A 26628-nucleotide genomic window follows, 5' to 3' on the forward strand; every position below is an offset into this window, starting at 1 on the left:
TCCCTTGTTATGTCATCATGAGTGAAGCAGATAAAAGGCCTGGAGTTGATTAGAGGACTCGTGCTGCATTTGGAAGATTTTGCTGTGAACAGACAACATGCGGTCAAAGGAGCTCTCCATGCAGGTGAAAGGAGCCATCATTAAGCTGAGAAAACAGAAAAAAACATTCCAGAAATTGCTACAGTATTAGGAGTGGCAACATCAACAGTGTGGTCCATCCTGAGAAAGAAAGAAAGAAAGAAAGAAAGCACTGGTGAAGTCAGCAACGCGAAAAGACCTGGACGTCCACGGAAGACAACAGTGACAACTGATTGGACGGCGTTTCATAATCCAGATGGACAACGACCCAAAACATACAGCCAAAGCAACTCAGGAGTTTATTAAAGCAAAGAAGTGGAATATTCTTGAATGGCCAAGTCAGTCACCTGATCTGAACCCAATTGAGCAGCATTTCACTTGTTGAAGACTAAACTTCAGACACAAAGGCCCACAAACAAACAGCAACTGAAAGCTGCTGCAGTAAAGGCCTGGCAGAGCATTCAGAAGGAGAAAACCCAGCATCTGGTGATGTCCATGAGTTCAAGACTTCAGGCTGTCATTGCCAACAAAGGCTTTTCAACCAAATATTAGGAATGACCATTTGGTTTACAGTTATTTCATTTGTCCAATTACCTATGAGCCCATGAAATGAAGGGATTGTGTTTTAAAAATGCTTTAGTTTTTCACATTTTTATGCAATCTTTTTGTTCAACCCATGGAATAAAAGCTGAAAGTCTGCACTTCAATGGCATCTGAGTCGTTTTATTTAAAATTCTCTGTGGTTAATGTACAGAAACTAAATTAGAAAGAATGTGTCTCTGTCCAAAGATTTATGGTCCTGACTGTACATGTGCCCCTGCACACACACACACACACACACTTACTACCAGACAAACACACACACATACACTCTGGACACAGGTTTGGAGATTATCTGTCACTGACACCCCACTCCACTCCCCACCCCCCGTGGGGTGTAGGTGTGCTTTCCTGCCTCACACTTTTCATACGCATGCATATACGTGTGTGTGTGTTTGCACACTTAGAATGTGGACCCTCTGCATGTTTTCCCTCTGTCTTTCATACCTCCCCCTTTTAGAGCAGAGTTTTAGAGCAGAGAAAGAAAACTGAAGTTTCTTCTAACAAGTTCCCCCAATACTTAAGAAGTGACACTTGCTCTCATGATGACAAATACTCTCACAACTCTGGCATCTGAGCTTGGATGGTCTAACTGCAGGGACTTTATTAACTTTGAGGACATTCAGATTCTTCCATTATCACCTTTTCTGTTAATTCACTGTTTATCATACTTTTTAAAATATGAACATATCAATGCATGTATTTTTTTTACCTTTACGTGGCTTTCTGCACGTCAGGATAATTTCTGCAGGTTAGTATCTAAAACATCAGATCTGCAAAAAAATGTCAATATTTAGATTTCAGATAAATGGTTGGAAAAATAAGTTTTCTTTGGTGTGCAGTGTTCCCTCGTTTCACGCTGGAGATACGTTCCATAGAAATCCATGAGAGGTGAAATCCACAAAGTACGATTACAGATGTTTAAGGCTGTAAAACTACTCGCTACACAATATATATATATGTATATATATACACACAAACATTTTTTTACACGTCTCTCTTGTTTAAACTCTGAAAGTTCAAACCTTCATAGAAAAGGAAGTCCAGGATTATAGAATAAAAACAAAAATCTGATGGCGATTAAAGATTTATGCTGCACATGCTCTGTCTCCGTACTGGAGACATGGCACTGAAGAGATTGATCTACACGATCAGTAGCCAATCAGGATGCAAAACTCTGCGCTGTTAAAAGAAATCTGCGAAAGACAGCAACATTGCATAAGGTGGAATAAAAATGAGAGAGAAAATGTTAAACTTGAAGTATGCAGATTAATAAGTGAACAAACCCATATTTCAGTGCACTGTGGTGTAGGTGTCATGTACTAGAGTGTGTCTAGCCCTGACCAATTAATCCATAGAGAGGGGAGAAATCAGTGAGCGAGCCACAGAACTGCCAGGGAACAACTTCCGTCAGCAATTCCAATTAAATGTTATTACTTTGAGAGCTTCCTGTGTGGCATGCAACATTACAGTATCGTTTTTGTCTGCTCTGATCCTCTGTCTCTATGCCCCCCCCCCCCCCCCCAGCACTCAGTCCTTCTGCAGGCTCCGCCCACCTTAGTACCCGACTGGTTTGTTGTTGTTGTTGTTGTTTTGTTTAGTTGTTTTTGTTGATGTTGCTGTTGTCGTCCTTTTCTCTAGGATCATATCATTACCCAGAACCCCCCTCTCCTCAAAGCCCTCAAAGAGACCCACTAGGCCACGCCCACTAGGCCACTTCCAATGGGACAGCAGCAAGAGGTCACATGACCCGGACATGGCGACTCTCCACCAGTAGAAGAGAGAGAAAGAAATACAGATAGACTGTAATGTTAAAGGGAGAGCTCAGCTCGTGCACGGCTCTGACTGTTGATCTGAGGCTGCAAACGTGCACGAGCAGCAGGAGGGCTTTCATAGTCAGCCTCTTCCTCTCCTGTCTTCCTGTTTTATGAAGGAAGGAGGGAGGGGAGGTCTGAGGGAGAGCAGTGACTGCTAAGCTTCTCTCTACATGATTGGACTGATGTTTTTCCAGGATCACACTCACATGCACACACAATGTAGGTGGATAGTGGGTCATTTTTGTGGCTTAACTGGAGATTCTGTCATTAGAGACTCATCTGCTCATCAGACCGCTCCTCCTTTTTTACGTTTTAGACTTCCTTATGTCTCTCCCTATTAATTCACCCGCTTCAACCATCTGTCAGTCGCAAGTTCTGACTCCTCCCCTCACTACCCACCCACCACAGTTCCAAAGAAAGACCCACTATCTGCCAAGGTTGAGTCTTAGCGCTGCCGTTCCCTCTCCTCTCCTGAAAGCCAAATACTCGGCCCCTCAGCCCTTTTTTTGGTTTTTCACCTCATCATGAAGAGGAGAAGGATGAAGCAGCACTAAGACATGCCTCCCCCCCACCTCCTAAGGGCAGAGTTTCACAACGCTGCTGCTTTTGCTGCTTCCTGGTTGGAAGGAGGCACAGAAGGAAGCGAGCGTCAGAAATCCAACTTAGCCCGACGCCAAACACTGCGCTGCTGAGCAGAACACTCACATGAGCACACAAGTTACACATTTAAGGTATTGCAGGAAATTGTGAAAACCTTCCTTCAATGTGTTTACATGTTTACTGTTTTGTCTGTTGCTATGACAACAGACAAAGAAGTCATTATTGAAGCATCAACTTTGAGAAAAGACCAAGAAGCTGGGTCTGAAGGTTTTTTGGGTAGGGGTCAATGAGCTCTTTGAATCATTCCATCCCCAAGGCCCTGTGGTCCAAAGCTCAGCCTGTCCTGGAAAAGTCCATTTTAAACGTTTTGTCACAAACATTTTAAAGCTTTTTTTTTTTTCTTTTTTGGACTGATTTAAAAAAAACTCTTAACGTGAGTTATGAAGGTAGGGGTTTTTATCATTGTTTACTGTTACATTGTTTACCTTTTACTGTTTGGGAAAATCACATGTGCAGAAATCTGTACACAGTTTATTTCTGGTTGCTATGGCAACACACACTCCAAACAGATTTCATTTTGCTTGCATAGCAACACACTAGTATTATTGGAGCTGCCATATCAAGTGTTACTCTTTGTTTTCGTTCATGCAGTCAAAAACTGTTGTGAATCTTTTTTACGGTAACCATTGCTCCATTTTTAACCCCCCTCCCTTCAACTCTTTGATTGGTCGATCAGTCGAGCCAGAACCGTGTTTTTGTAAAAACACAGCCTGGTTTTTAGAGTTTTGGTCCTGATGATGATGACGGGTGGAGCCTTGCCGTCACAGAAGCAGAGGACTTTCATCAAAACGGGAAGGGGGGGGGGGGGGGGGGGCTATATGTCATTATTCCTGTAATCAGTGAAGACCTTTTATGTGGACATAAATTTGTTAAATTAATGAATAATTGGTGGAGTACTAATCAAGCCAAATCTAATGAGAGTGCAGATGTCCATGTGAGTTGAATGAATGAATGACATGCAGGGGAATGTTGGGAATGTCTCGCTCTGTTTTGAAGAGGAGCTGACGGGTGCTGAAAGATTAAATGCTCTGAGACACAATGGCCTCGTTCCTCATTCTTATAGAAACAATTATCCTTGAATATCTAACTGGTCAAACTGGAATTTGTGTTAAATGCAACACAAATTCAGTTTTAAATAGAATAACACATTTTGTTGAAGTAATAATCTTTTTACATCAGATAAGAGCTTCTGTTCTCTCTTGTGGCTGCAGATGGCAGCACAGTTACATATACTTTTACCAAAAGTATTCACTCACCGCATGACTTACATGAATTAAACTGCAATTCTATTCCTAACCCATAGAGTTCAGTATGATGTGGATCCACCTTTTGCAGCTATTACAGCTTCAACTCTTCTGGGAAGGCTGTCCCCAAGGTAGACCAGTGTTTTTATGGGAATTTTTCACCTTTCTTCCAAAAGCGGATTGGTGAGGTCACACACTGATGTTGGTGGAGAAGGCCTGGCTCTCAGTCTCCACTTTAAATCATCTCAAAGGTGTTCTATGGGGTTCAGGTCAGGACTCTGTGCAGACCAGTCCAGTTCTTCCACACCAGACTCTGTCCTCCATGTCTTCATGGACCTTGCTTTGTGCTCTGGTGCAGAGTCCTGATCCAACGCTCCAGAGAAGGCGTCTCCACTGCTCTAGAGTCCAGTGGCGGCGTGCTTTCCACCACTGCATCAGACGCTTTGCATTGCATTCAGTGATGTGTGTCTTGGATGCAGCTGCTCGGTCATGGAAACCCATTCCATGAATCTCTCTGTATGCTGGACTTGGACTAATCTGAAGGTCACATGAAGTTTGGAGCAATTGACTGTGTAGAAAGTCGGTGACCTCTTTGTGCTTCAGCATCCTCTGACTCCGCTCCATCAGTTTGTGGTCTACCACTTGGTGGCTGAGTTGCTGTTGTTCCCAAACTCTTCCATGTTGTTCTGATAGAGCTGACAGTTGACTGTAGATTTAGGAGAGAGGACATTTCACCACTGGATCTGTGGTACAGGTGGCGTCCAATGACAGTTCCACGCTGGAATTCACGGAGCTCCTGAGAGCGGAACATTCTTTCACAAATGTCTGTGAAAACAGTCTGGATGACTGAGTGATGATTTGATACACCTGTGGCCAGAACAAGAGATCAGGACACCTGATACTGATCATTTGGATGGGTGAGCGAATACTTTTGGTAATATAGTGTATTATAGCGGGGTTAGTTAACAGGATGTTCTAAAGCAGACACACAGATTCTTCTGATGCCTCTTACTTAAACTTTTCCAGATAAGAAAAGTGTAAGTAGAATATTTAGTCTCAAACTTTGAGTTCTTTCTAAAACTCGAAGTTTTAGAGAAAAAAGTTTATTTTTCCCCCTGTACTTTATTCTGATGTAGGTTTAGGTTGCAGGATACCTACAGTCTGATGGGACAGCTTATACGTTTTAGCTGTGAAAACTCAGAAGACGTCATAGCAAAAATAAAACAACAACCCAGTTTTAGCTCAGTGAAAAAAAAAAAAAAAAAGTAACTCCTTCACCCACAAATGTCTGCATCGTCCTCTCAGGTACGTATACTGGGCTTCCTCCATCTGCTTAGGTTCTTCTGTTTTTCTGCCTGATGCCTGACAGCACCATGTTTGTGCTGCAGGGTGTGCTGACCTTCACCTGCTGGACATGCTGAGTCCCATGGAGAGGAAGAGGCAGGGGTACATCCACGAGCTGATTGTCACAGAAGAGAATTACGTCAACGATCTGCAGCTTGTTACAGAGGTGCATGTCCACACACACACACACACACGCATGCATGCAAGGTTATGATCTGAAAATCCAACTTTGATTTTACAGCCTGTTCCAAATTATTATGCAAATCATATTTTTTTATTCAATTCAAATCATTACTCACAACAGAGTTCCACAACATTTGATAGATTTTAAAATAACTAAAATGGTCATTTGTTGAATTTTCTGCACTAGGAGGTCAAATGTACAAAAATCAAAAGCTATTCCAATCAAAATCATCTCCATAGGTCAAGTTTCATCTGAGCTGAGGACCCATTATTTTGTAGCAGCTCCACAATTCTTGCATTCATTGAACTTGTGTGTTTATAGATTTTCTGCCTAAATTTCTTTGCATGTCAGAATAGCCCCCCAGAGCTGCTGTTTGGATGGGAACTGCCTCCCACCCTCACAGAGATTTTGCTTGAGGATTCTCCAAAGGTTCTTAATATGGTTGAGGTCAGTGGAGGATGGGGGCCACACCATCAGTTTATCTTCCTTTCTGATGCAGAGGTATTCCTTGCAGCATGAGATGGTGCTTTGTCATGCAAGAAGAGGATTCTGTTACAGAACGCAAGGTGACTCTAACACCTCCTTGCTGGCGTTGCAGCCTTGTTGGGACATGGTGGCCATCCACCCACTACTTCATCCATCTGGACCATCCAGGGTTGTATGTCATCATCAGTAAACAAGACTGTTTGAAAATAAGTCTTCACGTATGTCTGGACCCACTGCAGCTGTTTCTGCTTGCGAGTGTTGTTTAGGGGAGGGGCAAATAGGAGGTTCACGTAGAACTGGAAGTCTCTGGAGTAGGGTTGGCCAACCCCGGTCCTCCAGACCCACAACCCTGCCTGTTTTCCAGCTTTCCCTGGTCTGCTTGATGCTGACTAGCTTAAATCAGGTCTGTTCAGTCAATGACGATGTGAAACCAATTGAGCTAATCAGCATCCTCTCCCTCCCTCTCACTCATGGTGCAGAGACATAAGCATAGTAGGACAAAAAAACTCGGCAAAACACAGTAAAACAACTGAACATATTTGGTCAAAAAGCCACACTTAAACCCAAATCCGTCCAGACAGGCAAAGAGAATGGTATCCCACAATCCCTTGCGGTGCCGATCTAACAGAAGCACCAAAGTTACACCTACTTAACTGAATTAATTTGAATGAATGTAAAATAACTGATAAATACGTGTTATTTTTAAACTGACGTAACAAAAAAATGATTTATCTTAACTGAAGCAAATAATTAAGCTAGATTAATGTAAAAAAGTTATAGGGTGAAGGGTTATAGGGTGATAAGACCATATGTGGTCTTATCATCCTCTCATGGTGGAAAAAGTATTATCTGAGCTTCTTCATCCACTAAATCATCTTCAAATGGACACGCCATGCTTCTTCACCTCTCTGTAAACAAACTAATCTTCAACTAAACCTGCTCCAGACCAGGTTATGTTCAAAGCATGAGTTGCTATGGCAACTTGACCTACCCTGAACTGGGAACCAAAAGCTGAGGTTATCCGCTTCCTTAGCCTCAAACTTACTGTGGGAGCTAGCATAACCTGCTTTCTGGAATACCCCCCTCAGGGCTCCAGACTGCGACCATTTGGTCGCAGTCTTGCGAATCTGCAGCGAGACTGAAGGAGAACAGGAAGTTGGAGTTCAATTTAGTTCAATTTAGTTTTAATATTCCTCTCCCCCTTAGTATGATCTGTGTTATTATATATTTTATATTTATTTGAATGTTTTGTAATGGATGTAGCCTATTTTTAATCAATTGGTATTTTAAATTGTTTCAATTTCTCACTTAACTACAAAAACCATCAGGACACATGTCCCATAATGCATTGTTTTGTAGTCATAGGGCAGCTTTCAGTCAGTTCAGTACTACATTTCCAGCTGCATTCGGTAGGTTGGGGCCTTGCTGCCCCCGCCCCTTTCTCCTGATATTTTTGTGATGATTGACAGGTGATGTTGGAGCAAAAACAAAAATATATGTCACACACCAGGTGATCTGAACAGCGTTGCGTCCACCTGGGTGATCTCAAACACGCTTATTGTGTGTCTTGGCTGCACTTATTTGGTGTCACCAAGATAAATTTCCATCCGTTTTTGAACTTTTCTCTGATCTCAGGTATCTGTATCGATTGTTCTGATATCCAGTGAACAATATTATTAAAGTATTTATTAGTAATACAGAGGAAATTAGTAGATTTGGTTAGAATGTTGATTTACGGTATGCGCCCCTAAATTTTCTGGTTGTGCCCCTAAAATTTTCAGTTGGGGGCCACTGTGCTCCTAGTGAAAAAAGTTAGTCTGGAGCCCTGACCCCCCTGCAGCTTCAAATCTATGCTTGCTGCTTTGTAATGGTATTTTAGCAACTGATCCCTTAATCTGATGTATTATCTGCAAAAACACGTGTGTCTCTGAATCAGCTTCAAATCTCTTAAGTAAGATGATCACACCTAGGTTTTTGTGAAATATCCAAGGTTTTCATACCTTTTTCAACATATTTAACTATTTCACACCTCTTACCAGCAGAGACCCTTTTTCTTTCCCAAATTGCTTGAAAATGTTGGTCTGCTTAATAATGTGCTATCTTAGATGACCCCCCCCCCCTTCCATTGACGTGTTCTTCCTGCCATGACAAAGGTGGATAAAGGTGGAAAGATTTCATGTAATCCATGGACACCAGTGAAGATCACAAATCATTGAAGAAAAAAGGTTCAGAGCACCGTCTAGTGGGTCTAGATGACCCCACTCCCAATGTTAAAGTGCCTAGGATAGCACAAGGGTTAACTGAACTCACCTGACAAACTAATGATCACAGGTGTCTGAGATTGATGTCAGTGATCCAAAGAGCCACGAAACACAATATCATCCATGAGTTTAATTGAAAAACAAAGAATTTGATCTTTTTGACACTTAAATATAATTTGCATAATCATTTTGAACAGTCTGTACCTTCAGCTGCTTCACACTGCTTTTCTTTTCACCACTTCAATGCATCATGTTTGCTAATTGATGTTTGGGCATGAAAGAGAAGAAACAGAGAAAAAGCTGACGTGTTTTGTTGCAGATTTTCCATAAACCTCTGCTGGACTGTGAGCTGCTGTCAGAGAAGGAGGTGGCCATGATTTTTGTCAACTGGAAGGAGCTCATCATGTGCAACATCAAACTGCTCAAGTAAACATTTGAGTTTTCTTTAATGGCAATAACTTTTAAGATCAGCTTAGTTCACAAAGTCTGAATCTTTCCTTTCTTACAATAAATAGAGATTCTTCTCAGACATCAAACACTTTTAAAGCCCATTCTGGTTGTTTGTCTGACTTTGAGCAGATTCACTGTCCTGAAGCTGGTGCCATACAACACACACAGGAACTTTAAAGTCATGCACACTTTACTTTCACTGTGATATACGTATTTAAACTAATGTTTAAACTTAAACTGATTTTTAGACATTGTCGTACCATCACAGACAAAAGAGCAACGTTGCAGATCACTGAGGGCAGCATGACTGATCTCTGAACCATGCAAGGAATGTGCAAACTCAGACAATCCGTCTTTTTTCTTATTTTCTTGACAGAAAGTCACAGAAATCTAAAATAAAATTTCAAATTAGTTGTTTATTTACATAAACTACTCACAATAAGTTAGGGATGTTTCTGTTTACATGAGTGCCTTTTCTACTTGGCCTGTATTTGAATGAAATTTTCCCTTTTATATTACTGATAGTAAAAGAGTAGAAACACCATTTTCATTAGTTTGATATTTATAACCCCTAAAATTTAGACAATTAGCAGTATGCAGTAAAGATAGCCCGTCATAACCTAAACTGACTATGACAATAGCAGGTATTTCCACCATTTGCTGCAATGACAGCTTTACAGCGACGTCTCCTGCTCCTCACCAGCCTCATGATGCTGTTCTGAGGCGTTCCACTCTTCTTCAAGGGCTACATGCAGTTCTGCAGGTCAATTGTAGATTGGGTCCCATCATCCAGTCTCTGAATCAGCTGGTCCCAGACGTGCTCTATGGGGTTCAGGTCAGGAGACATTATTGCTGGTCAAACCATATTTGACACTCCCCATTCCTGAAGTCCAGCTGTGACAATTCTGGCAGCATGTGGTGGAGGATTATCATCCATGAAGAGAAGGTTGGGGGTGATGATGGTTCTATGATCTCTCTGAGGTAAGAACGTGGAGTGACTGGACCATCTACAATAACCAAATGGGTTTTGTGCTGAGTGGTGATGCCCGCTCAGACAGTTGCACCTCCTCTACCAAAGCCAAACCTGGGGACCATGTTGGCCTCAACGTATTGCTCACCTCACCGTCTCCAGTTACACTGACCATAATTTCTGTGGAAGGTGACCCGACACTCATCAGTGAACAGGATGGTAGACCATTGCTGCGTTGTCCAGGTCACATGGTGTTGTGTCCACTGCAAATGTTCATGGTGGTGTCTTGGTGTCACCTGCAACAGTCATCTGTCATTCCAGTCAAAGTGGTGGAGTCTGTTGTGAATGGTTTGTCTAGAAACCCTAGTACCCCTCACATCTGGGAAACGGGCCTGCAGCTGTGTGGCATTTGCTAAACCATGTCGGAGGTCAGAGGTCCTTATGTACTGGTCATGGTTGTGGTCTGTCCACTCCTAAGTCTGTCACAAACTCTTCCACTAGTTCTGTGTCTTGATGGAAGTCTGCTGATAATATTTGGAGACTCACCAAGTTCACCTGCAACATCTGACTGTCAACCAACCTGAAGGCGCGCTATGGCCAGGTGGCGCTGCTCATTGGTTAAGTGATGTCATGTGTTCATGGCTGTTTGAATGATGAACTTGGAACGACCTAAAGGCTAAATTAGCTTTTTACCCCCACAGAATGTTGACATTTATGCCACATTGAAAAGGTTTTTCTTTTAGGATTGTTTTGGTTCTGGCTCCAATAAGTCAGACACACTGAATACAGAGAGACCATTATATGGAAAACAGAAAATGAGGTGTGTCTATCACCCCAATACAATTGTCTCCCTTTCCCAAAAATCTGTGAGATGAAAAACTAAGTGGGTTTACAACACCCACTGAGTTTTTCACAGTAGCCCTAGCTTATTGTGAGTAGTGTAATTTATTTTAGTATATAGAACGTAATATTATATTTGATATTTTTTGTCATTTGTATACACAAACACATACTCCTCCGTTTTTGTTTTTTTTAATCTTTGGGTTTCTGTTTGGTCAAATGTTCTCATGTGAATTGGATTCTGTAGCAGAAAAAAGACCCAGACACAGCAGCAAATCTCAGAATAGATCCTAAATAATAATTTCAATCAATCCAACATACATGCTGGTAAAACTGAAAATGTCTCACATTTTTCTTGGCAGGTGTGGCCAGTTGTCTTTGTAGTAAATGTATCATTGATTTAAGAAAATAGGCTAAATCATTCTGTTGGTCTGAATTTCTAATGGGTCAAAGAAGAAGTGTTTGACTTTAAGAATTGTGAAAGACTTTGGTTCCTCAGATGTTTGATGGCACAGGGCTTCCATGCAGGGCTCTAAGGGTGAGAAAGAAGATGTCGGGCGATCGAATGCCCGTGAAGATGATTGGAGACATCCTGACCAATCAGCTGCCTCACATGCAGTCATACATCAGGTTGGACTTCATTGTCTCGTCACATTGTTTCTCTGTACGTGGACATCATTTCGTGTTCCTGCCCCGTCTGCAGATTCTGTTCATGTCAGCTGAATGGAGCCACTCTGATCCAACAGAAGACTGACGACAGTCCTGACATCAAAGACTTCCTCAAGGTACAAGTTTGGATTTTATCACCGTTGAATTGTTCAATTCGCGTGATCGTGGGTAATGCTACAGGACAACGGAAAAGGTGACACTGGAGGCAAATGGGAATAAAGTGACACAATTTACCATTTTATATTCATGTTTTTGTGTTTACCATAAAGCTCTCAACATCCCTGTTAGGTGTCACCCTAGTCCAGGGGTCGGGAACCTTTTTTGCCGAGAGAGCCATAAACGCCACATATTTTGAAATGTAATTTTGAAAGAGCCATACAATAATGTAGTGTCCCTTTCCCACACTGAGGCACGGAGACTTAACCTCTTTTAAGGTTCTTTATTCTGGTTACTGTAGACAGCAACAAACGCCGTAAAATTAATTCAGCAACTCCTGAATCTCTCCCGCCGAGACGAGAGCGCTTAGAGGTGTGTTGAAAAATAAATGACTTGTTGCTTGGAGTTGAATAGAAAATTCAAACCATTCTCTGAGTCTGAAAGTACGTACATGGCGGCCGCCAATTAAATCCATAAACTAGCCGCGTCACTGAATAAGCCGCAGGGCTATAAGCGCAGGAAAAAAGTAGCGGCTTATAGTCCGGAAATTACGGTACAATAAGTCTGTGGATTCTTTTTAATAACATTGTTATGCTGTTGCTAATAAATGATGAGTATTTCTCATGGTAGTTCTGCTGATGGTCTAGTCTGGTTGATACGTTGTGAGTTTCTGCTTCGTTCAGGCGTTGAGACTTTAAACGTGATCTTAGGTCTGAATGTTCTGTAGATGTGACAAAGACTGATCACATGCAGACGGGGAGCCAAACACACACTCACACGCTGCAGTGAGTGACGGGCAGCGGGTTTTACGTTTTTACAATCCCTGCGCGATTCACCTGCTGCCTGTCCCCACAACCCCCCCACCCCCTGCTTTCTCCCTCACACATCCTTTCCTCGCATCTGCGCGCTCTTTCTCAGAGACGGGAGCGCGCAGTTTTAGGCACGGCAATTCACAGGTTTCCGGCTGCTACAAACTCTGTGAAATAATAGATAATAGTAAACTGATAGTGCTGGCGCAGATTTTTTTCTCCAAGCACTACTACTACTGCGCGCCTCTGGCATCGCATCGCGCCCGAGAAGGACTGGTCTAATGAAAAAAAAAAGTATAATTAAAGATTTGTCTGCGAGCCACATGTGATCATCAAAAGAGCCATAAATGGCTCGCGAGCCATAGGTTCCCGACCCCTGGTTTAGTCCTTCAGCCTGAGCTCACTGACCTCCCCGCCTACTGTTGGTTACAATGTGTGTGGCTATTTTCTGTAGTTGTTGGGGTTTGGAATGAGGTTTCTCTTCAGATCAGAAAGGTCCTGTCATTATCTTATTTTTTAAGCTCTTCTAAAGATGCAGTTTAAGTCTTTAGGTTTAATTATTTAGCTCTAATTTCTGCTGGCATGCAGAACATTTGTTGTATAATGTTTTAACTGTCAATCATGTCAAACTGATTTATTTTTTTTATTCTGCATGATTCTAGTTTTTGTGCAGTCTTTTTGGTTATTAGTCTTTGTTATGTTTAAAGGATAAATAAAAAGGTAGTTTTAGAGAAAATATGCCTTTAAAGCTCTGTAGAACCTCAGTATTAAAGGCTCACTCTGGTCATCCTTTGATCCTTTTCCTTTTTTTTTCTGTCATTTTCAAATAACAAACATTCCAGGCGAAGTGTTGTACAAATATAGATGAGGAAAAGAATCAAAGAATGCCACCCCCCCTCCCAAACCCCTTTAACCCTTTTCCCCTCCCATTCTATCCATCCCAAATCCCAATCTACACTCCCCGGCCCTCCCACCTTCCCAACTTTTTGATCTGTTTTTAAAGCGTTCTTATTGATCTTTTAATTATGATTATGCTGTTTTTAGTCGTTTTCTTGGATATAGTTTCTGCAGAGCAACAGGAGTTCATTGAAAAGTCGCCTCAGAGTTGTGGGCGGGGCCATCAGTGCAGGGTCCAGCTGTGCTCACTTTCAAATCTGCGCTTGTTTGCACCGTCTCCTGCTAGCTTACAGCCCCTCACAATCCCAAAGAGTTCATTAAAAAATGAACCTCTGCCAATTGTAGTATGTACATTTCTACTACAAGCTTTGTCAAATAGCATGTTTTCATCTGCTCCTGATTCACCACGTTTTGAGGAAAAAAATACTCAGAAAGAGTTTTAACCTTAATCATCTTTACCTATGTCCTCCATCATGAGAAAAATGCCTCAAGAACATGTTAAAAACAGCCTTTTCATTGGAGTGGGTGTTCTCTGATCTGCCAGAGGTTAGCCATGGACCCCCGCTGTAAGGGAATGCCTCTGTCTAGCTTCCTGCTCAAACCCATGCAGAGAGTCACACGTTACCCTCTCATCATCAAAAACGTAAGTGTGGTTTGTACAGACACACAAACACCACAGAGCTCTTCTTTGAACTGTTAGTGTTTCTACACAGATCTTAGAAAACACATCAGAGGCCCATCCGGACCACAGCCACCTGAAGACTGCTCTGGAGAAAGCAGAGGAACTATGTTCACAGGTGAACGGAGCAGGAGGCGCTGGTGCGAACAGGCAGGACACACACGTGCTCACGCTGTGTGTTCTTTCAGGTGAACGAGGGCGTCAGGGAGAAGGAGAACTCTGACCGTCTGGAGTGGATTCAGGGTCATGTTCAGTGTGAGGGTCTCTCAGAGGTGAGTAGCACTTTCCTGCCTGCTTCACCTGCAGCACAGTAGCATAAACTGAATCTGAAGTTTTCTAAAAAGCTGCATCTGTCCTAAAGCAACTGGTCTTCAACTCTGTCACCAACTGCCTCGGCCCACGCAAGTTCCTCCACAGTGGGAAACTGTTCAAGGCCAAGAGCAGCAAAGAGCTCTACGGCTTCCTGTTCAACGACTTCCTGTTGCTGACACAGGTGAGCCTGTGGTACTAAGGGTTGGCTGACCTCTGTGACCTGGGCCACCTATAATCACTGTTCCACCTGTAATCAGCCTATTTTCTTTGTAATAGAGTAAAGTGCCTCTGTCCTAACAGGTAATCAAACCTTTGGGCTCATCAGGGTCAGACAAAGTCTTCTCCAAAACTCACCTGCAGTACCGCATGTACAAGACAGTGAGTGCACACCAACCAACACAGGAGGAAGCTCAATCATTAGCCTTTCTTGACAAAAGTCTTTTCCTTTTCAGCCAATCTTCCTAAATGAAGTTCTGGTGAAGCTGCCGACAGATCCATCAGGAGACGAGCCTCTGTTCCACATCTCCCACATTGACAGAGTTTACACTCTCAGAGCTGAGTCTATCAATGAGAGGTAACGCCAAGGCTTTCATCTCTTAATCATTTTCAATTCTCCTAAATCAGGCAGCAATAGAGGCTTGGATGCAGCTGCTCGGTCATGGAAACCCATTCCATGAATCTCTCTGTATGCTGGACTTGGACTAATCTGAAGGTCACATGAAGTTTGGAGCAATTGACTGTGTAGAAAGTCGGTGACCTCTTTGTGCTTCAGCATCCTCTGACTCCGCTCCATCAGTTTGTGGTCTACCACTTGGTGGCTGAGTTGCTGTTGTTCCCAAACTCTTCCATGTTGTTCTGATAGAGCTGACAGTTGACTGTAGATTTAGGAGAGAGGACATTTCACCACTGGATCTGTGGTACAGGTGGCGTCCAATGACACGCGTCCAATGTCTGTGAAAACAGTCTGGATGACTGAGTGATGATTTGATACACCTGTGGCCAGAACAAGAGATCAGGACACCTGATACTGATCATTTGGATGGGTGAGAGTAGACTCTTGGTAATATAGTGTAAATGGCAATTACTCAGTCATTAGGTTCGTCAGAATAACCATTTTTGCTCTACAAACTTTTATTAACATCTTCTTGCTAACCCTTTTTTTCCTCATGATATTTTAACTGTTACTCAAGTTAGAAACTGACCAATCAGATGCCTCTATAAATGAAGGTGGCCTTGCGTTGAATATTCGAAGCATTTGATTAAAAAATTCTCCAGAGCCCACTTTCAGTGGAATGGGTGTGGCCTTCTAATATAATCACTCCTGACTAGAGAGAGTGGTTGCCATAGAAATTTAGACCAATCACAGCTTCACTGAGGACGTCTGGTTCCAACATAGCAACTGACATCGTGGATGGGGGGTCTAAGGGCAGGGATGCCAGTTCAGCTTAGTCTGTTTGTTAGTTCAATTTAGTATTTTCCACTTGAATTCATGTATTCATGATCCTTTTGAGTTTATGTTGAACCTTTTCAATTACCTATACGAAGCCCATCGAGACGACTGTTGTTGTGAATTTGGGCTATACAAATAAAATTGAATTGAATTGAATTGAAAAATGGCAACTGAATTGACTTAAGTTGGTAGGAGCCAGAAGCAAGGCATTTTCTAAGGGTGATGTCACACGTGGGTTGTCCAGTTATGCAGTCAGTGGGTGTAACATTTTGAACCAGCTGAAGTTTGAAGGTATAAAAACACCTACTTCGCTTGCTTTGGTTAAAACAAACCTCGGCCTATTTCCAATGGTGTGTGAACGAACAGTCATGCAAACTCTGCTCCAAACAAGTGCACCAAGACCCTTCTGAAGCATGGAGAACTGAACTGGGCGATAGAAAATGACTTGCTTCCAATGAAATGAAGAGGATAGAGTAAAACTTTATCGATTCTACAAAGGGGAAATTACCTAAGTCAGTTCACTCACCATTTTTTCAATACGGACATCACCATGTCGGAAACTATTATCATCAGTAAGCAGTGATTAGTCTGAGTCGGTCTAAGTCATTTCTATGGAAACCACTCTGTCCAACCCGAAGTAAGATTGTTGGAAGTCCACATCCCTACCATGTGAAAGCATGCTGGGGAGATTCTGTCAAACACATTGACTGTTCAACATGAGACCAGATATATTTACTGAGGCATCTGATTGGTCAGTTTATAAATTGAATAACTAGTGATGGTTAGGAAAAATCCTGAAAAAAATGATGATTAGGAAGAGCATGTTAAGGAATCTTTAATGACTGAGTAATAGCTTTTTATGTCTCTATAGGAGTCTATGGGATTTCAGCTTTTTGAGACCAGCAGGTACTTGATCAAACCCAACTTCAAATACAGTGGAACAAAACCGTTACCAAGTGTGAAAATAATCCCCCTGAAAAAGATGAGTAAGGTCTGTAATGTTCATCAAAGGCACATGACAGCCATTAGAGACAAAACAAGGGGGTATGTGGTACTAGAAATCACATTGTCTTTTTTTTAAATGGAATAACTAGTAAATTCATCTGGGCAAGATGTATTTGGTCTAATACAAACAAGCAAGATTTCTAGCTCTCACAGACCAGTAACTTCTTTAAAATGTTCCTCTCTCCTCCACTCTTCACACTCCAAACTCCACTATGGCCAAGATTTGTCAAAGCACACCAGATTCAAAATTGTAGAGCTGCACCAGGCTGGGAAGAATCTGCAGCTGTAATAGAAGATCACGGATAATCTCCCTCCTTCTGGGGCTCAACGCAAGACTGCACCCCACAGGGTCAAAATTATAACAAAAATTGGAGTGTAAAAATCCCCAAACCACATAGGGGGACTATGAGTAAAACACCACAACAACAGGCAATCCAATTCCAGACATGTCCCCTTCAAGCCAGCACACGTCCGGGCCTGTCTGGGGTTTGCTAGAGAGCATCTGGATGATCCAGAGGGGGTTGGAAGACTGTGATATGGTCAGATGAAAATAGAACTTTTTGGTAAAAACTCAACTTGTCGTGTTTGGAGGAGAGACAAATGGAGAGTTCGAAGAACACCATACCTACTGTAAAGCGTGGGGGTAGAACCATCGTGCTTTGGAGCTGTTTTACTGCAAAGGGACCAGAACGACTGATCAGTGTAAAGGAAAGAATGAATGGAGGCCATGCATGGTGAGATTTTGAGTGAAAACCTCCTTCCATCAAACAAAGGCATCAAAGAACAGACAAGACTGGATCATCCAGCATGACGGTGATCCCAAACATCTCCCAGGCAACAAAAGGGTGGATTAGAAGCATTTTAAAGTCCTACAGTGGCCTAGCCAGTCTCCAGATTTCAATCCCATTGAAAAGCTGTGGAGGGAATTGAAAATAGTGTTGCCCAGCAACAGCTTTAGAGTAGAAATGCATGAAGGAATGGGCTAAAATACCAGCAAACATGCAGGGCCCATCTTTTTAACTCTTGTGCTGCCTTGTGGGGTCAAAATGACCCCACCCTTACACTGACGTGTTATCCCTACCATGACAAAGGTGGATAAAGGTGAAGAGGATTTCATGCCCAGATGACCCCACTCCCAACGTTAAAGTGCCTTGGATAGCACAAGGGTTATGAGGGAAAAATTACACAATTTGTGGCGGACTGAAAACTTTTTTAACCACTTTATCTGCCTTTTTGAGATCAACAAGTTTCTGTAGGTGAGCATCAAGGTACTAAGCCGTGTTGGAAGTCCGGCCAAAGCCATGAGCCATGGAGGAATCTGCAACAATTAGAAGCTGCAACTCTTCTTTGGTTTTTGGGCAGGCACCATTGACTGCATCAGGGAACTGGACGGAGCTGGTGTGACCCATGGAAAACATCCAGCCTCCAGCTTCAGCGAAATTAAGTCGCCATTTTTCCACTTCTGCTCCTAAGCAGAAGTCATCCTCTCCACATACTCCTGTGCCAGCAGAGCATCAGGGTTTGGTTGCTGCCTCATCCGGTGATCTCAGGCAATTATTTGTTACTTTGGCCAATGGTCCCCAAAAATACATACACCAACTTAGATTATTTCCATTTAGTTTATTTTTTCCTGATTCTGTTCACCAAATCCGTCTGTCTTGACGCGTCACGTGACTTTTAGCAGCTGCTCGGACTGCCAAGTTAGTAGCCCAAAGCTAAAAAGCTAATGAAACCAAACAAAAAAATGTATTTGGAAAGTTTCTTTGGGTAGAAAAGAGCCGGTGTGGAAACCAAAGAAAACCTTCAAATTTAAAGAAAAATAACTCTGCTGTTTACAGACAAAACCAGAGTCTTCCCCGACATACGGATTTATTCAGACAATTGCCGCCTATAATGTGGCGACTGGTTCTTGAATGTTTCACACTCGCAGATAATAACATTACATTCATGGTTATTATTATATTCAGAAAATATCAGTTTTACTAGGATTGTTCCTTTTATACCGCTTTATTTTAAGTCCATCTCACCTTAAAAGTCGGTCGAAGCTGAAGTTAGCGTCTGGTTGCTAGCATTCACTTTGACGTTAAAGGAAGAATATTCATTACAAAGTCTAAGTTTAAATCAGCCGCAAACATTTGACAGAGAATGAAGATTCAATAAATAAAGTTTCTGATTTGTGGAAGTTGTTTTATAATTGTGTGACAGACATTTATGAATTCTCCAACAGCTAGGGTGAATTAGGCAGCCATCTGTTAAGAAACTTTAAGACAGAAAGAATTCCTCTGTGTTTAAAAAACCCACGGTTAATCAGGATTTATGTCAAAACAAAATAAGTTCAATCTTTTTGGCCTAAAAGATGATCTGACACTGGGTTGAGTTCTCAGTGTTCTAATGGTGTTCTATGAAAAAATTGTAATGCTGCTTTATTTTATGTTTTTCATTTAAATTTTTTGCAAATCACAAACAACTTTTACAAATTTTTGGTTTCGTTGAATTTTTGTCATTAGTGAACTAATCAACTGTTTTCAGATTTATTTTAAACTAAATTTCTTGTAGTTTCATTTTAATTTGATTTAATTTAATGGAAGCTTAAAACTATTAAAAGCATTCTTCGGGCCCGTTCGGATCGGTACGTGAAAATATTGTCTGACATTAAACTGATGTGAAAAAGGTTAGAGGTCACTGCCTCAGGCTGCTTGACGGATAAACGTATCCTTTGAGAATGTGGGAGGTTGAAAGGTCCAGCTCAGCAGGGACTGCAGTGAGTCTGAATTCTGCTGGTTGGTGCAAACCTGCACCTTAGGTTATTTTTGGTAAATGAAGTTAAACCTTGTTATTTTGCTCTATTTGCTGTTTTTAGGTATTTCTTATGTTTGATTTAGAAACGATGTGACTTCTACTCATTTCATTGTAAAGCTCTTTTAGCTGTGCAATGTATGAGCAGTGAAAAAACAATTGAAATGTGTTATTTTAAACCTGCATCTGCATGCCATCAAACATTATGATGACACAGAGGAACTACTGCTAAGTCCTCACAAAGAGATGGAAATAAAGAAATGAGTTTTCTTTCTGGCCTCTGTTTTTGTAGGGACTGATCATGATGACGAAACCCGCTGTGGAGGTTTACTGACTGTTTGTGTCCCTTTAGAACGGCCTGGGTTCAGAAGATCAAGGCAGCTTCAGAGCTCTTCATTGAGACAGAGAAGAAGAAGAGGGAGAAGGCGTATCTAGGTACAGTCCAGCTCACATGTACTTACTCAAATGCCTTTCATGAGCAAACTAACATATGTTTCTCCTGTTTTAGTGCGGTCTCAGAGAGCTACAGGAATTGGTAGACTGATGGTCAACATAGTGGAGGGGATCGAGCTCAAACCCTGCCGCTCTCATGGTACAAAAACTCTTGGTGTTCATACAATTAGAACTGTAAAAGAGTTTGGAGATTGTAACTTTGAATACTTTTATAAACAAATGTTTAATTTTGACACTTTTCTGCAGTAAATGATTGTATTTCAAATGGGATGTTCTTGCAACTCTTAGAAGAGGTGGACAGAGCAATGAAAAACAAACATAAAAATGTTCAGCTGGGAAACATCTAAGCTAATGAAGTAACATCAGGTGAACATAATTTGTCTTTGCGTTACGGGGCTGGGGTCTCACAGGGCAAAGGGGGCAAGTTGGACTTACTGCCAGTTATACAAACCAAGAACCTGCTCTGGTTGTACAAAGATCCGACGGCCCTCAGTAATGAGGCCAAGACCCTATTTCTCCAAAGCACTTTCCACACAACATCACAAGACCAAATGATTTTTTTAAATCCACAAAGTACATGTGGATTAGATTGATGAACCTCTCTAAACACTTAAGCCACATTCTCCTGATGTCAACACTAGATGCAGCCCGCCTCCACATTTGGCCCGGCCTGGTAAACAAAATCAGAAATGGGATTTTTTTCTTTTCTTCAATCTGGCACAGTGATCAAGACCCGCATAGGACACGACATTGTATTCCTTCCCTCTGCAGTCTGTGGCCCTTCTCTGAAACCCCCAGTCAAAAAGAACAGAATGTCTATGAAGACTCTCATTCATCCAGGAGGATTCCATCATAGTAGTAGGTTTAAAGGCTGTCATCTGGACTTAGTTTTTAAAGTTGAAGACGTTTCACCTCTTATCCAAAAGGCTTTGTCACTTCAAATTGACAAATTCCAGATGACAACCTTAAAACCTACTACTGTAACAGAGGACAGTCTGTCATTTCTACATGGCAGTTCACTTCCTGCAGTCTCTCTCATTCTTTTAGTGCGATTGTGCATGCTGCTTGATTTCAGGCTCTTCCGTGTTGTCTCCTGTGCAAATACATCCAGCTCTCCAGATAAATCTTTGATCACAATGAGATCTTTGTTTTCATTCTATTTATTACACTGGACTTCATTTTCTGTGAAGGTTTGAACTTTTAAAGGGTTTAAACAAGAGAGAGAAGTGTGAAAATTGTTATGCCTGTCTAGGAAAAGCTTAGAAATCTTTTCACATTTTTAAATGATCTGTAATCCTTCCATGAGTTATTTTTAGAACATAACTGGCATGACAAACGAAGGAAAAACTGTACTGGCGAAAAGATATTGCAGCTATATGCCCAGCTGCAGCAGACCCTCCTTTGTAATTTAGGCTAAACATTATTTATATGAATTACATAGAAATAATTGTTTTTTTATTGGACTGTTCAGAAAAGAAGAAGAGGAAAGAAGGGAGGGATGTTATGGACGGGGGAGGGGGGAGGGGGAGTTAAGGATAACAGGAGGATGATTACATGGTGGTGGTGGGGGGGGTGCTGGAGGATCATCATCATTACTGTCTGGTGTTAATGTTAGTCGGGGGGTGGGACCTGTCCACACACATATTTAAGGGTCAAAAAGACCTGTTGGCACCAAAAATACAATCTTGTAAACATGTACTCAACACAACTACAGTTCTTTGGGTAGAAGCATGTCATTCTTTCACACTAACTATTCATGCAAGGTGAGCTGACACCTGTGCTCAGGTGGGTGTTTGTGTTCTGCTGAGGTGGATGATGGAATCTAAAAAGATGTTAGAGTGCCCGGTCGTCCCCACACCAAGACCCCCCCTGAAGCGGTACCGGTAGCCAGGGGTCCAGACACAGATATGGTAAAGCAAATAGAGGGAATCCGCCCGCCAGGCAGTGCAGCCAGACACCGCCCCACGGCCCCCAACACCACAGAGTAGGGAGGAATAAGAGCACGGAGAGTGCAGAACCCAGCCCAGCCTAGAGGATAGCCCTCCGTTCCGCCACGGGACCCCACCCCGGAGAGGCAGAGACTAATCTCTAATGAACTCTGCCACTCTTCAGAAACTGTGACCCTAAAAAATGAAGGTTTTTTTTTTAAATGGCATAATCAGAGTAAAAAGACCACTAAGAAGGCTTAAAGTAGATTTAAAGATTATCTGACTTTGACTTTCATTTCTAGACTGAAGAGATGCTAGAGTGTGGTAACCATGGTAACCTTAGAGGCTAAGTCTGAAATTTTACACTTCCTTAGATGGAGCTAGCTTAATTAAGGGGAGCCTTTACTCTCTGTCTGCCTTTTACCTTATGGCAGCACATGAAGAAACACACCTCTGCAGTAGGATCACCATCACCTGCCTCCCCCACAGGTCCGTTTGGGCTCCAGCTGGACTCCTGCTACCAACCAACTATCCTGAGGGTTGCAAGTGCATCACCTTAGAAATGGGTGCAGAAGTGTCATTGTTAAACATTCTTCTTTTCTCTGTCCAGTTTTGTAAAAAAACACAAATAAATGTGCTTGAGATAGGTAAAGGATGGATTAAGGTTGATTAAGTTGCAATGTTTCCTTTGTCTTGGTTCCCTGAAGTGATGTTTTATCTCTACATTCCCAGGAAAGAGTAACCCATACTGTGAGGTGACCATGGGGTCACAGTGCCACATTACAAAGACCTTACAGGTGAGCCTCAGTGTCTCCAAGAAGGTGCTGCTGTTGTTTAAAAGAATTCTGGTGCAAAAATGGAACTGGTGAGCTTTGGTGCAGCAGAAGTCTTCTGTGTTTGCAGGACACACTGAACCCAAAGTGGAACTCCAACTGCCAGTTTTTCATCAAGGACCTGGAGCAGGATGTCCTGTGTGTCACTGTGTTTGAGCGGGACCAGTTCTCGCCCGACGGTCTGTTTATGTCCACTTAAATTCCTGTTTCATGGCTTCCTGAATTACGGGTTTTCACCTGTCCTCTCCTCACAGACTTCCTGGGCAGGACAGAGATCCGCTTGGCTGAGATAAAGAAGGATCAAGGCTCTAAAGGACCAATCACAAAGAGGCTGCTGCTCCATGAGGTTCCTACGGGGGAGATTGTGGTCAGGCTGGACCTGCAGCTGTTTGAGGAACCGTGAACCAAACCGCGCAAGATTTGACTGATCTGTGAAAATACTAGGATACCGGACGAGGCAGTTAGACTGAACTAGAATTGAAAGGAAGGCTGGACTGGTCTGGATGCTCTTGTTTTTACATTCAGTGGGTGTTTACTGGTGATTGAAGCCCCCCCATCCCATGCTACGCAGTGGATGTTCAGTTTTGATTTTTATAAATATTCAGAGTTTGACACGTGGGAGCACTATCAAATTTTAGATTTCTTCATTTTGTATTTTTTATAGTCTGTTTCTGTCTGGATTTAATCTGCTTTTTACAGAGGGGATCACTCAAGGAAGCTCATTTCCCAGCCAGATTGAAATGGATTTATTTGATATTTAGTCCTGAAAAAGGTTCCACTTGCTTTCCTCTGTTGGTGGTCGGCTCCAGAAGGGATCTGATGCTCAAACTTCTGCAATCTGCGGAAGAAGCTGTTCTGTTGGTGCAGGCTCTTTCAGATCTCCACAAACGAGCCATTCCAGTCCGGTCCGGTCCAGCTCCCTACTACACGGCTCAGAGTTGAACAACAGACGTTTGTTAATCTTTTCTCTCCCTCTCCTTGTGCGAATGAGCTTTCCAACGCTGAAGTGGCGATCCCCACCCTTCATTTTGTACCCAAACTAAACCAGCCATGTGTGCGCTGGTGCGTGTTTGGTTTTAAAAGTCGCTAGTTGATGCTCATCTGGGTCAAGTCGCAAGGAACAGTGCATGAAGTCACTTTGGAATTTGTAAAGAATTTTAAAATGTTCAGCTTTCATGAGAATGATGAGGAGGATGATGGTGTTGGTTGAGGAGGATGAGCTGAACATGTAGGATTTGAACATGAATTCCAGACAAACTTTGAAGCTCTTCTTTTTTCCCGGTGCAGAAAACATAAAAACTTCTCAACTCTGCTGTTGTAACGACAGAAACCGTAATCTGACGCATAGACACAAAGTTTTCTCATTTTTGGAAATATTCATGTGACATTTGATATAAAGTATATGTCACAAGAGCAAGTCAAACTGTAATTTATTCATAGTTTTTTGGTATTTTATTTTACGGCCTCCTTTCCTGGCTCAAGTTCATACAAAGCATCCTAAAAAAATACTTAACATTTAGAAAAGACTGAATTTATTTAAAGGAACTTTGGTTGGTCAGATTAAAGTTGAGATATGTTTACTTTAGCATTTTCTAAACATTTTAGCATTTCTGTTTCAAAAGGGGTTTACTTTACTGTACCATTTGTTCCAGGACCCCACCCTTCTTTCACTTCACTTCTACATTTAGCATTTAGCCTATCCGTCATCTGTTAACTACAGCCGGGAACAGTAACTGCAGAACTTATTAGCACCTCTTCTTTAATCAGGAGTGAGTCATTGAAAGGCTGGAGGTATAAGATATAAAAGTTAAATTTATTTTCGCAAGATCCTGTGGTAATCCCAACAGTGGATCACCACAAAAACTAGTTAAATGGTGGTAAAGATCTGTTTTTTTTGGTGCCTTTACACTAACATGCTTCACGGTTCTTAATTAAATCATTTATATGATCTTACAGGATTTTAAAAGAAAAACTCAGGAGTTACTTTGTAAACTTTTGCCATCCTGAGTATTCAAAATGGCGACTTGGTTAGCAAGACAACCACAAAGAATGGAGAAGTTAACTCAACGAGCTAACATACTTTGCTAATTAGTCGATCTAGTTAGTGCTTTTGTTTTAATGCCAAGAGACAACAGTTACCTAAGTGACCAGCCACTGTTTGATCAACAGGAACTGTGAATGAATGTTTCTGGGTCAAAACTGAAGATGGTCATTAAGCTTCCTGCCCCCATGCCGTGCTGAAACTGAGACTAACCTAAGCCAGTTTGAGCCTGTTCCAGTGTCAGCTCCCCAGGATGTGTAAAATACTCTGGTTATCCGAATGGTAATATGTGAGCGTGGGATAAGCACAGCCTGCTGCCTGTGATTGCCGTAGAAGAGGAAGTAAGTTGTTGTCTTTCAATGTTCAGAATAAAATTCAGGTGGACCAAGGCCGCAGCGTCTGTGTTTAATGAAGTTCTCCTCCTTTGAAAAGTTTGAAAAAACTGAAGAAGGGGTAGGCTTAATCAGCCGTTTTGATTTTAGTAGAGCTTACACTTGTGCATCATTATGGACTGCTTTCCCTGGATGAGCCCGTGGCTGGACTCTTTCCTTTGTCCTTTCCAATCAGATGACGAGCCTAGAAGAGGAAGGCAGAGGGGGCTGGTGATCCCAGAGACCGTGGAATGTCAGGTGCAGCCGTCCAGTTATTCTTGAATATTGTTTAGCATCCTTTTCTAAATGGAGGGTTAGGCGTCTAAACTCAGGATTTTGTTTAGACACGTCTCTGGCAGTGATCTCCATGGAGACAGAGAGACTTAAAACTGAAAAAAGAAAAGGAAAATGTCTACAAACAGGTTATCCATGTGTTTCTTCAGAAGAACAGCGTGTAGACTTAATTTAAAAGTGAAAGTCAATAGTAACAATTTTGTGATTTTTTTTTTTTTTCTATGCTACAGTTTAGCTCAAACTGTACGGCTTGTTAGCTCTGACATTGTTTACCATTTTGAGAGAGGGTAAACAAAGATTTCATAGGATATCAGCAGAGGGTTAGTTCTGCCCAGCAATACCACCCACAACTTAGAGGTGGATTTACTGATCAACTCCTGCCTCTTTGCAGAAACTGTCCTAAAAATGACAGTTTTTTTTTTAATTTATTTTGGCCAAAAACCAAAAGCATAATCACAATTATTTAGACCATTAAAACTGATTTGAAAATAGATTAAATTAAAGCCCCAAGTGGTGTTAGGCCAACAGGCGCTAGCCACCCTCGCCTCCACCATTGCCTTTTCCACCCGAATCTACATGCCACTACCACTCTACACCCACCTTTGACACGTCCTCACTTGCAGCCACTATGCTCCCCTGACTTCCGCATTTCTCTTTCTCTAAGGCTGCCTGTAGAAAAAAGTCTTAGCATTGCAATCAGCATCATCAGTCTCAGAAAAACACCTTGCTTAACCCTTGAGCTATCCTATGGGGTCCAGATGACCCCACCCTTACATTGACGTGTTCTCTCTACCATGACAAAGGTGGATAAAGGTGGAAAGATTTCATGTAATCCATGGACACCAGTGAAGATCACAAATCATTGAAGAAAAAAGGTTTAGCACACTGTCTAGTGCAGGGGTGTCCAACTCATTTTCACTGAGGGCCACATCAGCATAGTGGCTGTCCTCAAAGGGCCAAGTTTTCCATGTAACTAAATGTAATGAAAAATAAATGCAACT

At 42.0% G+C, this 26628-nt stretch overlaps 1 protein-coding gene across 2 annotated transcripts in view; it reads left to right on the forward strand.

Moving 5' to 3' along the window:
* itsn1 (intersectin 1) overlaps positions 1–25351 on the forward strand; it is a 116096-nt gene extending 90745 nt beyond the window's left edge. For both annotated transcript variants that reach the window (XM_023963057.1, XM_023963058.1), the window contains 15 exons: positions 5788–5909; positions 8994–9100; positions 11463–11564; positions 11638–11719; positions 14010–14108; positions 14179–14262; positions 14333–14416; positions 14506–14637; positions 14757–14834; positions 14909–15030; positions 20060–20142; positions 20216–20299; positions 22821–22885; positions 22992–23100; positions 23176–25351. In XM_023963057.1, coding sequence (XP_023818825.1) covers positions 5788–5909; positions 8994–9100; positions 11463–11564; positions 11638–11719; positions 14010–14108; positions 14179–14262; positions 14333–14416; positions 14506–14637; positions 14757–14834; positions 14909–15030; positions 20060–20142; positions 20216–20299; positions 22821–22885; positions 22992–23100; positions 23176–23324 — 1502 coding nt within the window. In that variant the 3' untranslated portion in view covers positions 23325–25351. The remainder of the gene's footprint in view (positions 1–5787; positions 5910–8993; positions 9101–11462; positions 11565–11637; positions 11720–14009; positions 14109–14178; positions 14263–14332; positions 14417–14505; positions 14638–14756; positions 14835–14908; positions 15031–20059; positions 20143–20215; positions 20300–22820; positions 22886–22991; positions 23101–23175) is intronic.
* Positions 25352–26628: the final 1277 nt, after the last annotated feature.

This window comes from Oryzias latipes, chromosome 15 (assembly GCF_002234675.1).
Source record: "Oryzias latipes chromosome 15, ASM223467v1".
Classification (NCBI taxonomy): domain Eukaryota; kingdom Metazoa; phylum Chordata; class Actinopteri; order Beloniformes; family Adrianichthyidae; genus Oryzias; species Oryzias latipes.